This window comes from Eurypyga helias, unplaced genomic scaffold (assembly GCF_000690775.1).
Source record: "Eurypyga helias isolate BGI_N326 unplaced genomic scaffold, ASM69077v1 scaffold23748, whole genome shotgun sequence".
NCBI lineage: Eukaryota > Metazoa > Chordata > Aves > Eurypygiformes > Eurypygidae > Eurypyga > Eurypyga helias.
In genome coordinates this window covers 1,633-14,629 of record NW_010265349.1, presented here as the reverse complement: position 1 = coordinate 14,629, position 12,997 = coordinate 1,633, and the positions used below count along the sequence as shown (strand labels likewise).

Below are 12,997 nucleotides of genomic sequence, written 5' to 3'. Positions count from 1 at the left end.
CAGACCTTTCACCTCAGATAGAAAACTTAATAGACCCTGTGGAACTCAATTCTGGCGTCGAGTTCAAGCCTTTTTGTATCGCAACTGGGATGCCACTCCCTAAATCTGAAGAATTTAAACTTTTGAAGCAAGATGGAACGGTCTTAAGGGTAGGCTCCTGAATAACTGCTTCCTGTTATTTCTGACGTTTATACTGACTTTATCTGTAGTTAATGCACACTTTGCTTTTCAAGCAGAATGTGAAATTTCAATATTCTGAGGTACCTCATGGAGCATATATGAAACTACGGAATCGACCACTGTAGACCCTTTCTATTGATATCAGTAAACTGTGACGGAGCATCATGGGAATATTCCCAAATGCCACATTTTTCAGGCCCTGTATGTCTTTTGTCATTCCAGCCCTCCCTGTTTGTTACCAGTAATCGCTCTGAGGCCATGTTTACAATTAATCGAATCCAGCCCCGTGACACAGGAACCTGGGTCTGCAGCGTGCAGACGGTCGCGGGAATGGCAGAGAAACCCTTTCAAGTTACGGTCAAAGGTAAAAGCGTGAATCTCTTCAAAAAGTCTTTGCTTCTCTGCTTTCAACTCTGCAGCTGAACTCTAACACGGCAGAGCTTTCTGTTCTCTGCGCTGCAGAACGAAGTCTGAATAAATATCTACAGGCAGAATATGAATGGAAACCCTTTATAAGCTACAATTACGTGTATTGAAAAAATGTGTGTTGGCAAGGAGCAGAAGAAACCCAAGTTTCTTTTCTTTTTTTAAATACCTAAACCATCAGCTTTAGGGTGTAAACGCCTGTCCATTTAGTAAGAGTCCTGAAGAATGTCTCCCATTTTCCTGTATATTTAGTAAGATACCAGAGTTTTACTGACGTAGGGAATTAAAAGGCTGGTTTAATCTTGCGTTCTTGCTCAGTTCCTCCTGTGCCACAGTATGCCCCAAGGCTGACAGACAGCGGACATAATTTTCTCATAATTGATATCAATGCTGAGTTACATCTTGGAGATGGACCTGTTGTGTCAACAAAACTCCTGTACAAGCCAGCAAAACGTTATCAGTCCTGGATGTCTGTGGAAGGTAAGAGGACACTCTTATTCTCTTAAACACAAATTTCAGATCCAGGCTGAAACATAATGGGGTGTCTGCACTCGGCTAGACTCAAAAGACTCTACAACACATAAAAGTCAAATCTTGTTGCTATTGGACATGGGACTCTCTGCGTATCACCATCTATAATGTTAATGTGGATGTGGTATATCAACAGTAGTGAAAAGTGTATATTCCGTCTTCAGGAACGAAAGGGTTCCCTCCTCCCTGCAGATAAAGAGCACCCAATGTCAGGCCCGGCTGTTGAAAACTACCATGTAAACATCAGGTTTTCAAAAGCAGCGAGTAGTATGTAGACAACCTGGGGCATCTACAACCACCCTTCATGTCTGTTGTGCTTTCTGCTGAGACAAATGTCTTACCTAAATATTTTATCAGGAATCGTTGGGGCAAAATGAAGCCTGCTTGTGAGACAGATGACCCCTTTTTGCCCTGTTCCAACATTTCGTGCCTAAAATGTTATAGGAAACATTACAGGAATGTTAACGAGTGACAAACAACTGTTGTTACTAATTCAAGATAACCCAGGGTCTGCATACACAACCCACACTGCCTAAAAACCCAGTCTTGTTCTGTCCTGAAGGAAGGGCAGATGGAAACATCCTTTGGGCTGGGCTGGAGCTCCCCTTAAAAACAAGTATTTCGTAGTTCTAAATAGTTTATCTTAATGAGTCAGGAACGAAAGAAGATCCTGAGTATCTTACCTTCCACAGTTAGTGGTTCAGGTGTGTTTTCCAAATGTTTTCTCCCTCAGCATCTTTCAGCATGGGCTATGGCTTTACATTCTCCTTTCGTTGTCAGTGAAAGGCACAACCAAAAGGCTGGACAACCTGGAACCAAAAACAGAGTATCAGTTCTGTGTTCAGCTGAGTCGGCAAGGGGAAGGTGGGGAAGGCCACCCTGGACCACAGGCTAGCTTCACCACAGCTGCGCTCGGTAAGTCACCGGCTTGGCTTTGCACAAAAGGGCCCTTTCAGCTATTTTACTCTGGGGTCTGTTCCCTGATCACTGCCAGAGAACTTTGATTTGAGCAAAGAAGGCTGGGCTTGGAAACTGTGTAGAATCTTCCAAAATAATCTCAGGTAAAGAAAAAGAAAGAACAAAAAAAAACAGTCAGCGGTGAAAACAAAACAGAAAAAGGCAGAGTTATTATTCTTCCTGATTTAGAAATGGGGCATATGGGAAAGAAAAATTTACATATTTTGTCTGGCTGTGCAGCAGAATTGGAAATAGAAATAACTTCTTTTGCATGCCTGTCTCGTAGTATTAGGTCAGTTTACTTTAAAAATGAAGATGTCTAAGCAAGCACAAAGCTTTTAGTCCACTGAAGATACAGCCTAAACTGAACACAGACATACAAAATAAATGAGGGCTGCAGCAGGAACTGCCTAATGAGAGAACAAAAGGCCTGGCTTCCCAAGTCTAAAAAGGGCATCTGCAACTCCAGCTTAGTGAAGAGACATTTTTGTTGACACAACAGCTGTTGATAAGATACCCTGGGAGTATCAACACCTCTTAGATGTAATTTCTGCCAGATGCGGTGGGGTGGCAGGGAGAATTGCCCTTTCTCACCCCAAGCTAGGGCAAGTGGTTGGGAATAACGGTACCCCTGTTCAAGCTTGCATACCAGATATGAAATGTTGTTCCCTGTCTCACTGTGGCTTTTCCAAGGTCTTCCTCCACCAGAAGGTCTCACTCTCTTTCCAAAAAGCATGACATCCCTGAATTTGTCATGGCATCCTTTAACACTGAGGACAGAGGATGACATTCGTGTTGAATAGCGTGAATGACAACGGTGCCGAGAGCAGTGTTATTACTCAAGTGCCAGGAAATATGTCCACCCTGATCATTAAAGACCTTGAGCCTAGACAGCAGTACATGTGCAGGGTACGGGTGAACACCAGGTCCCAGGGAGAATGGAGCAACTACCTGTATGCATGGACTTTCAGTGACCGTAAGTAGCTGATTCACATCCTTCTATTTAATTCTGCCTCTTCCCCCCAGTGATCAGACTGACTGTCACTTAATGACTACATCAAATGTAATCCTTTGTCCTGGTGATCACTTGTGGTTGTTACTATTGTTACCAAGAAGATAGCTCAGTGTCCAAAGAAGTTCTTATGCTGGAAATTATCAGGAACTAATAATGAGTTTTTTAAAAAAGGGAAAAACAAATCAAAAGCTTGGGAATCCACATCTTCATTTCAGTGCAATTCATTCTTCTGACACATGTAGTGTTTTTTTTCCTCCTCATAACAACGAGCCCAGTGTGTTCCCTACTCTGAGCTCTTCCATTACTCAGAATAACCCACTCAGACCCTGCAGTTCAGCTATGTCAGTACAGAAATAGTCAGTAGTTAATGAAGGAAGAGAAGATACAATGTGAGGTAAACCCCTGTGAGCAAAGAGTGGTCAAGTGTGCTACACTGAACTCAAAAGACCGCTCTGGAACACCTCGAGTGTGAGTGGTGGCCTCTCACAATGTCACACCAAATGCCCTGTGGGAATGAGGTGCCATCTGGGCAGATGTCCAACTGAATGGCCTGTGGGTGCCACTGCCCATACCACACACTGGGAAGGTGGGCTTCTTCCTCCTCACGGGTCATGTGAGGAAGTCCTCACTGAGGTATTAGCAGAAGTACCAATGGGGTGTCATGGTACACTCCAGTTTTCTGGGCTCTGATGCCAAACTGCACTTGGAAAAACACAGAGGGACTATTTTCCAGGAGAAAGTGCTTAGCTTAGTAATGGTTGGTGTGTCCACAAGTGTAGCACTCACACCCAGTGGTGGTTTTCTGATTAAATCTGTGGAAACGTTGCTATCGATTTCTCTTCTTTCTAACAACCTGTATCCTGAAAGGGAATGGCTCCCTGAAGGAGCGAAAGTATGGGACCTGGGAATCACATGGGGATGATGATTCAGTGGAGAAGGAAATGAACACTTTCTGCATTAATTTGAAAGCAGTCGTGTTGTCCTTGCATACAGCTTAGAGAATTTGTGTCTTCATCCAAGGACAGGCGTATACTGAATGCCACTCCAACCTCTGCTGGGAGTATGGAGTACTGCAACACGGGTGACAGCACATCAAGTCCATAAAACTATTGCATTCAGTCATCACAGCTCATCAACAAAATCCTGCTTTTGTTTAGCACAGCAAAAGCACTGAGGAAAGGGTTTGGCCTGCTGTGGGAAGGAGGAAGAGGTGGACGTACGCTCCAAGGCTTTGTATGTGTTTGTGTCTGTTCTCAGGAATCCCTCCTGCACCATACAACATCAGGTTTTCTAACACTACTGACACATCCTCCGTCATCTCTTGGGCAACTGCTGAGGGTCATTCCATCTCCTCCATCATCATCAGCTACAAAATTTACGGCAAGGCAGAGTACAACCACATCGACATTATCATAAAGAACGCCAGCATTACCCAGTACCACCTCAAAGGCCTTGAGCCAAACACCGTGTACCAGGTTCAGATTAATGCTCAGAACAACATCGGCTTGAGCAACCCAAACACTTCGTTTGAACTGAAGACTCTTCCAGAAACTAAAGGTTGGTTATTCCAGCGTGCTGGACTTGCACAAACCAGGGCTGGTGGTATAAACCCGTTAGCTAAGGCAAAGACGTAATAATACCTTTTTAATAATAGTTTTGTCTTGCTCTTAATTTTGACACACAACACAGCGACACCAAAATTTGATTCTCAGTTCACCGCACGGACTTGGTGAAGTCACAACATAGAACATGTGTGTGTATCCACTAGAAAGCACCCAAAAGCTCCTAAATTAAAGGAGCTGCACGTAATAGGACTATTAGATCACTGAATGTGACCTCTGCTCTTCCCAAATCCAGCAGGACCTGCAGGTGTTCATACATCTGAGAATCAGAGCATCCGATGTCTGTGACATTTTTGGAAAACAGATGTATCTCTAGGTCTTTATACCCGTTAAAAACCAGGAGTATTTAACTATACATTGTTCGTGGCCTTTTCAGAATTAGCTGTAAATAATGATGACCACTTCACGTGCTTTCTCAACAGTTCCGTATGAATCAAAAGGAGGCAAAATGCTGCTGATTGCAATCCTTGGCTCTGCGGGGATGACCTGTGTGACGATTCTCCTGGCCTTTCTCATCATGCTGCAGCTAAAGCGAGCCAACTTCCAGCGCCGCATGGCTCAGGCCTTCCAAAACGTGGTGGTGGGTTTCCAGCTTTCCTGTGTCAGTGTGGTTATTAATTTTGGTCACATATATTATTGGGTTTTGGTGTGGGGTTTTTTTTGTTTTGTTTTGGTTTGTTTGTTTGTTTTCCTTTTCCCCCACAGTTCCTTTTCCTTGGCTTTCCCAAATCCCGTCTTCTCTTCATGTGTGCAATTAGTTCTGTTGCTGTAAAGTTTCTCTGCCAGTGACTCCGGAGCAAAAGCATTCGCAGTTATAGGCTATGGGGTAGACAACCTGACCTGTAAAAGAAGATGCACGCCCTCGGTCCCTCTCCCTTTTCTGCCTGAGCGCAGCTGTGTACGACAAGTACCGCGTCAGACAGAAAGGCTGTGCCTGATTTTGAAAACAACAAACATTTTTACGTTGCTTTTTGAGCATCAGCGGCTGCTCCATCGTGGCTTTTCAACCTGGGGAGAGCACAGCAGGGATCAGTCAACGGCAACATCCTAGTTCTGGCTGTGAGGAAACTGCCGAAGGTTGTAACACCACGTAGAGGTGTCTCTCTGTGTATACTGGCATCCTGCTCAGTCATCGCTCCGCTTTCCGGTGTTCCCTCACTTCAGAGGGGAACCTGTGAAGCAGAATGAAGCTGGGCCAAAGAGCTCCTCCATATGGATCCGCAGAGGTCGTTTCCGAAACGGGGGGCTAGGGGGTTCATCAAAAAGATGATCAGTCCCCAGGCCACACAGAATAGCTCCGGATCCTTTTATCCTGAAATTTTCCCCTGGAAGTGTTTCATGGGAATGTGTAACAGTTGCAGCGATGTCTCCTCAACTGTGGGGGAAGATCATGTCCCCCCTGGTTTCCTTGCTGCTTCTTTCCTTAGTCTTCCGACTGAATCAGCACAGGATGCAGTCAAGACTAATACGAGATAAATCTCAAACCTGGGACTAAAAACTGGCTTTGAGATCAGTTGTACCAAATTATTTTTGCCCATCCTGCTTCATCTTCCAGATGATTATAAAACTATTCAGCATGCTTAGGTCTACTTATGCATGAACTAGGAGCCTGATTAAGTTCGTGGATCCGGGCAGAAGTGCGTGATGCAGTTAGTGTCTCTAGTAGGTGTGTCTGCTGTACTGACTCTTGTGTAAGCAAGGGATGGATCAGGGTCTGTGTGCGTGGACAGGAGTGAGCACACGTGTTTGGGGAGCGTAATCGGAGCATTGCTCAGTAAAGCAGAAATCACAGTTAATGTCCTTTGCTTAACTCTGTTACAGAGGGAAGAGCCAGCCGTACAGTTTAACTCAGGTACTCTCACCCTGAGCAAGAAAGCCAAAAACAGCCCAGATCCCACTATTTATCCAGTTCTTGAGTGGAATGACATAAAATTTCAAGACGTGATCGGGGAAGGTAACTTTGGGCAAGTCCTGAAAGCACGCATTAAGAAAGATGGCTTACGCATGGATGCTGCGATTAAAAGGATGAAAGGTAGTACAGACCGGGGACTCTGAGACTAAAGACTTGTCGTGGTTGGTTGTCCCAAGTGTTTCTCTGCCATAGGAAATGCTTAGTAGCCCTCTCCTAAAGCTAAAATAAATATTCAAAGTTGCTAGTGAAATTGTATCTGCTGTCACTAGGCCAAGATTTGTGCCCTGGCAAAGACTCTATTTCTGCATGGTCTGATCAGTGTAGCTTTCTAATTGCTGATATCATTAACTACGATGTATTTTTCAATTCTTAGGTCAGTGTGAACTTTGTGTGTGAGTTCACCTGCAAAGTGGGGCCACTAAAAGGTGCCTTTAATAGAGAGAGGAGCAGATCATTGGCTCATCACAAGAGCCTGTAGTGATAGGACAAGGGATAATGGGTACAAATTGAAATCAGGGAGGTTTAGATTAGATGTCAGGAAGAAATTCTTCACAGAGAGGGTGGTGAGGCACTGGAACAGGTTGCCCAGAGATGTTGTGGATGCCCCATCCCTGGATGTCTTCAAGGCCAGGCTGGATGTGGCTCTGAGCAACCTGGTCTAGTGGAAGGTGTCCCTGCCCATGGCAGGGGGGTTGGAACTAGATGATCTTTGAGGTCTCTTCCAACCCAAACCGTTCTGTGATTCTATGATATTGTTTTACCTTAGCCATTCAGAGACAACTGCACTACGGTTATAGTTGTGTATCTATATGTAGACATACTATGGGGATCACTAATTTTCTTTGTACTCATTGGGCATGACTCCACGTTCCAGAGAGAACTACAATACGTAGAATACTGCAAGAATGTACATATTTTCTTGAAACTCACTAGATCGTTATCTAGGCAAATTGGGGACACTCTTAGGTGTGATAAAAATTTAATTAAGAGCCAAGGTCTGCATGCAGGTAGCAATAATCAACAGCACACACATGTAAAGATTGTTAGGCAGCTAGTTTTCATATGCCTGCTACAACATTTTACATTCTCACTGAAGGAAGGGAAGTGGTGTATTCAGATGCTTTCTTTCTCTGCAGATGGCTGCTACAGAGTTAAGTTCTCTCTTTTTCTCCTTTGACTGTAAAGTCCTACATTTTTCAGTATATATTAACATAGAATTTGTGTCTTTTTACTGTGGCTGAAGCAGTAGCACCCAAGCAGGCCAGAGCTCTCATAATTGACAGCCATTTAGTCATAAAATCAGTTCAAATGAAAACATAAACATATTTGATTTTCAGAGTACGCCTCAAAAGACGATCACAGAGACTTTGCTGGAGAACTTGAAGTTCTTTGTAAACTTGGTCATCACCCCAACATCATAAATCTTCTGGGAGCCTGTGAACATCGGGGTAAGATACTCCTGAATACGTGTACTTTAACAATTAATTAAACAAAACCCCCAAGTATAGCCCACACATTCCACAGAACCAGCTCCTAAGCAAGTCTTTCTGCAACATTTGTTAAAAAAAACAAATAAACTTGTTTTAAAATCAACAAGCCCACATTAATACTTCAGAAATTACGCTCACCGGTAGCTCTAAATTCTCCTCTGTAACTAGGAATTATGCTGTCTGGTACTTCCCCTCCAGCCTGTTTTACCTGTATTTCTTTTTTACTCAAGCTGTGTAAGTGTCCAAATACTACTACTGACCATCCTTTACTTTGCACTACACTCACCATCTGATGTTTCCTTAGGATATCTTTATCTTGCTATTGAATATGCTCCCCATGGAAATTTACTGGACTTCCTTCGGAAAAGCAGAGTGCTAGAGACTGACCCGGCCTTTGCTATTGCCAACAGTACTGCATCTACACTGTCCTCTCAGCAACTTCTGCATTTTGCAGCAGACGTTGCTAGAGGGATGGACTACTTGAGCCAGAAACAGGTCAGTCTGCAACTCTCCGCCCACTGAAATCACAGCAATTAATTCTTCAGTGACTACGCCTTTTACTGAAATCACAATTTTCATTTCAGCTTCTGTAGCACCCACTGTACGAGTTGGGTTTAGTTGTGTTCGCTTAGCCTTATCCAATACTCATGGGGACTCAAGGAAGAGGCATTAAAATTTACAAAACACCACAGTAACTAACAGCTTTTATCTTTCGATAAAAGTTAAAATGCTCGTGGTAGTGACATACCAAGCCGTTTGTTTTGGGTTTTGATCTTATTCTGAATGCTTGCCATTTTCAGCGTAGCACTAAAATAATACATGTACAGCTCATAGATGCTGTGGTGAATTCCTTTTTTATTTTTAAACTTCAGTTTATTCATCGAGATTTGGCAGCCAGAAACATCTTGGTTGGAGAAAACTACGTTGCAAAAATAGCTGACTTTGGCTTATCAAGAGGTCAAGAAGTTTATGTTAAGAAGACCATGGTAAGGATCAAAACAGATACCATCTGTTCTCATTTTTTGTTTTCTTGCTTCTTTCATTGTGTTTTCAGCTGAGCAAAAATTCATACTCAAGGTACTTTGGAACTCATTATTAACATGTTACATATTAAGGTCTAAATATTTATTTATATTGTGTTTATTAATATACATACATTACCTGCAAATCAACGCTATAACATGTTTATAATATAAAATGTAATTGAAAATTTGTATGAATACAGACAGCAGTAAAACAACCATTTTTGCAGCCAGTTATGAAACGTAGTAAAAATGCATTATAAACCCCCCCCACACCATACATTTGATATACGAACAGGACATGTGCACGCGAGTGGATCTGTACGGCTACGAAAGTAATATTTTTCGTACCAGAATTTGTCCAGATGAAGCAAGCTGGTCTAATTCTATTGAATCAGACCAAAGTTAGGAAGATGGTAACCCGGGGCACGTCAGGACCTGTGAGCTGAAAACAGCTGTCCAGCAGTAACGCTGCGGAAGATCTGCAAGAAGGAGATGTGTCATAAGTGTCACGCAGTCACAGACCTGGAATAACGCTGGGTTGTCAAGGGAACAGGGCTGGTTACACGTAGGACATCGCTCAGGAATTATTTCCATTTCCTCTCGATGCTGGTTGGACAAGTTTTCTATTAGCTTTAGTGTGAACTGTCCCTTTGGGGAGCAAATACACAACTTCAAGTTTATTTATTTGGTAAAGCTTACTTGCATAATGTCCGTTTTCATTAGGTTAACACCAAAACAATCCTTGGGGTATAAATTGCAGTACTGTTGTTCCAACCACTGACAAATAAACTTTGCTGAAATAATCCCCAGGGACGGCTTCCAGTGCGATGGATGGCCATTGAATCTCTGAATTACAGCGTTTACACCACAAACAGTGACGTGTAAGTATGTTTCAAAGCTCCTTTTTTTAATAAAGAAATAATTTTCACTATCAGGGACACTTTGAGAGCCAGAATGAGACTTCCACACTTACCTCAAAAACCTCAGTAGCTGTGTCAGCGTGAGTGAGCAACAGCAGCAAAAACAAAAGCCGGAACAAAAAAAGTTCCCTTTATTTCATCATCAGCGTTCAAACAAGTTCTGTGTTCGCAAACTAATTGGATTTGGGCCAATACATTAGCTGTATTTCTCATTTGAAATTAGAAACCTGATGAATCCTTGGGACACCCAGAATAAAATTCGTATTTTAGTCAGGAAAGAGGAAGTGAAGCTCGGCCAAGCAATTCTGTAACAGCACTGTGTATGGAGACCTCACAGTTTAGTAAAGGACTCTGCTTGAGGGACTCACGGTGAATTAATTTTGCTGAAGATCTCACTCCTGCTTTCTGATCCTACGAACTCTATCACTATACAAGAATTGCTAAAAAAGGCGTAGAACAATGAATCTCACTGTGTTCTCTGAATACCAGCAGAACTATCTACCATTTTAAAATACGAAATCTTGTTGCACTCCATAATATCCCTCTGTTGCAGGTGGTCATACGGTGTCCTGTTATGGGAAATTGTTAGTTTAGGTGAGTATCTGAATTTTGCACTGCACGAGTAATGCAATCTGAGCCAAGCCAGCTCTGTTCACTCAGTCTGTTAAAGACTTGGTCCTTCACAACATACTTCAATATTTTTTCTGTTTCATTCCATGAAATTTTACTCGGTTTCAGTACACTTGGACATGCAAATATCACTTTTTCCAGGCAGGTACCATTCTAAGTGAGAAAAGCATAATGACCATATTTTTATTGTAATATAAACCCTAGGTCATACCTAAATATAAAATCCAGCGTATCACATGATACACAGCCCTTACCCAGTATGTTTTGAGTTTGATGGGTGTCTTTTCCTCGTCCTTCCTGAGATTTAAATCAAGACGTCTATTTCCGTGACTTGGGGAGGGAGGGGGCAAGCATCTACTCCAACTATTCTCAAAGAAAATTTTTGAACATTAATCTTTATGTAAAATTTAGAGTTCATTTCTGCACACACCCTGTTCATGATGCTTTCTGATCTGATCCCCGCTTTCCTTACTAAATGGGCTTGCGCTAGGTATGGATGGGAACTTACGCACTGCAGTGCGGAAAATCAGGAGTCTAAGCAGCCCAACGTCTGCAAAAAGGGGGCAAAACGGATGTGGCAGTAATAGCTCCGTGAGTCCATACTGCATCTTATTAACACCACACTAACAAAGTAACCCCTTGCCTCCTGCCATCGAGGGTATTGCAAAACCAGTTCAAATACAATCAGGTGCAGGCCCTCAGCTTTGTAGAGAAGTTTAGACCAGCCCCACAGATGATAAAATTTACACTCACTTTTATTTTCTTCCATACTGTGCATCAAGCATAACATTAACAACAAAAATGTAGCTGCAAAATATTCCCTGATGTTGGACTAATTTAGCTATTACCGAGTTAGTCATTCTTGTTCATTTCTGCTGTGAAATTAGATTTTGTTTTACTAAGTACACAGCGTGTTCATGACAATGGTCAAACTCTGCTTCAGGTGGAACACCGTATTGTGGTATGACCTGTGCAGAACTCTACGAAAAACTGCCTCAAGGGTACAGACTGGAAAAGCCTCTCAACTGTGACGATGAAGTGTAAGTAACTGCCTCAGCAAACAAACCAAACCAGAATAACACAACATCTGCTACAGGAAGCCCAGGATGTCTACAAGAAACTAGTAAAACAAACATTTCTTTCAGGAAAACGTAAAAACTATATTAAAAAAAATAAAGGGTGTCCAAGTGGAAAAAATTACTTTTGTACCCAGAACGCACTGTTGTCTGCCATGAACCCCCTCCCAAGCTCTCTGCTCCTGCCAGATACCCTGTTCTTTACGCAACATGGCTGGGCTTTAGCTCAAAGAGAGCTTTTTGGTTACTCCAGAGAAAAAGAAAGTTATTTTCAGACAGCAACCAGCTGTGGAAAATCTAACTCCAGCTGCGTATAAATCCATTTTCCTTTGAAAAATAGAATATGCCCAATCTTCCAACAGACGTGAATTTGTCCCTTCAACCTATGTTATCTAAACTGTCCAATGCTGGTGTTTGATTTCTGAAGGTATGACCTAATGAGGCAGTGCTGGAGAGAGAAACCGTATGAAAGACCATCGTTTGCTCAGATACTGGTGTCACTGAACAGGATGTTAGAAGAAAGGAAGGTAAGAATGAACCCCTAGAAAAGAAGTAGGCCATGAATAATTCCAGTACCATTTAGGACTCCTGAGGTAATACACCTGGCATCACATTCTTTCTGTTATTTCCTTCCCAGACCTACGTGAACACTACCCTATACGAGAAGTTTACTTATGCAGGCATTGACTGCTCCGCTGAAGAAGCTGCTTAAGACAGGAGAAATCTTCATTCATCAACGATGTACTGAAGAAAACCAAAACTCAACCCGCTGGAGCCCAAAATGTGATGTGCTGTGCAGAACTGTGTATAGATCCACCTGTATATACTGTTTGACTACAGATATGTGTATCACGCAGTAACCTTTGCCTCCACAGGCTGTAGGAGTGTATATACTGCTCAGAGTAGGGACAGACCGACGCCATGAAATCTGCTGTTTCACAGGCAGGGTTTTCTTTTTCCAAGTCATGTAGATACGCTACGCACACGCAATTACTGTAATGCATTCGGTATTGCCATCTTAGGTCTTCTTGACACTTTCCAAGAGCTACTGATAGCAAAGTGGGGATATTACAGCAGTATTTCATGGACGTTGCATTCTGATTCAAACAAAAATGCTAAGCTCAGTACGACAATGACAGTTGCAAGTAGATGTCCGTCTAGTACACTCAGCAAGAATAATGAATTATTAAGTAATACTATTTGAACGTCAAAT

General features: G+C 42.6%; 1 protein-coding gene across 1 annotated transcript in view; it reads left to right on the top strand.

Moving 5' to 3' along the window:
* Positions 1-12,547, top strand: part of TEK (TEK tyrosine kinase, endothelial) — a gene marked incomplete at its 5' end in the record, with an annotated part of 19,891 nt that extends 7,344 nt beyond the window's left edge. The window contains 17 exon segments of the mRNA XM_010156720.1: positions 4-149; positions 403-544; positions 925-1,086; positions 1,918-2,052; positions 2,788-2,893; positions 2,895-3,070; positions 4,367-4,666; positions 5,154-5,311; positions 6,553-6,763; positions 7,981-8,091; positions 8,438-8,628; positions 9,006-9,119; positions 9,969-10,039; positions 10,632-10,672; positions 11,652-11,748; positions 12,212-12,311; positions 12,422-12,547. Of these exon segments, the coding sequence (XP_010155022.1) occupies positions 4-149; positions 403-544; positions 925-1,086; positions 1,918-2,052; positions 2,788-2,893; positions 2,895-3,070; positions 4,367-4,666; positions 5,154-5,311; positions 6,553-6,763; positions 7,981-8,091; positions 8,438-8,628; positions 9,006-9,119; positions 9,969-10,039; positions 10,632-10,672; positions 11,652-11,748; positions 12,212-12,311; positions 12,422-12,496 (2,336 nt within the window).
* Between the last annotated feature and the right edge of the window lie 450 nt (positions 12,548-12,997).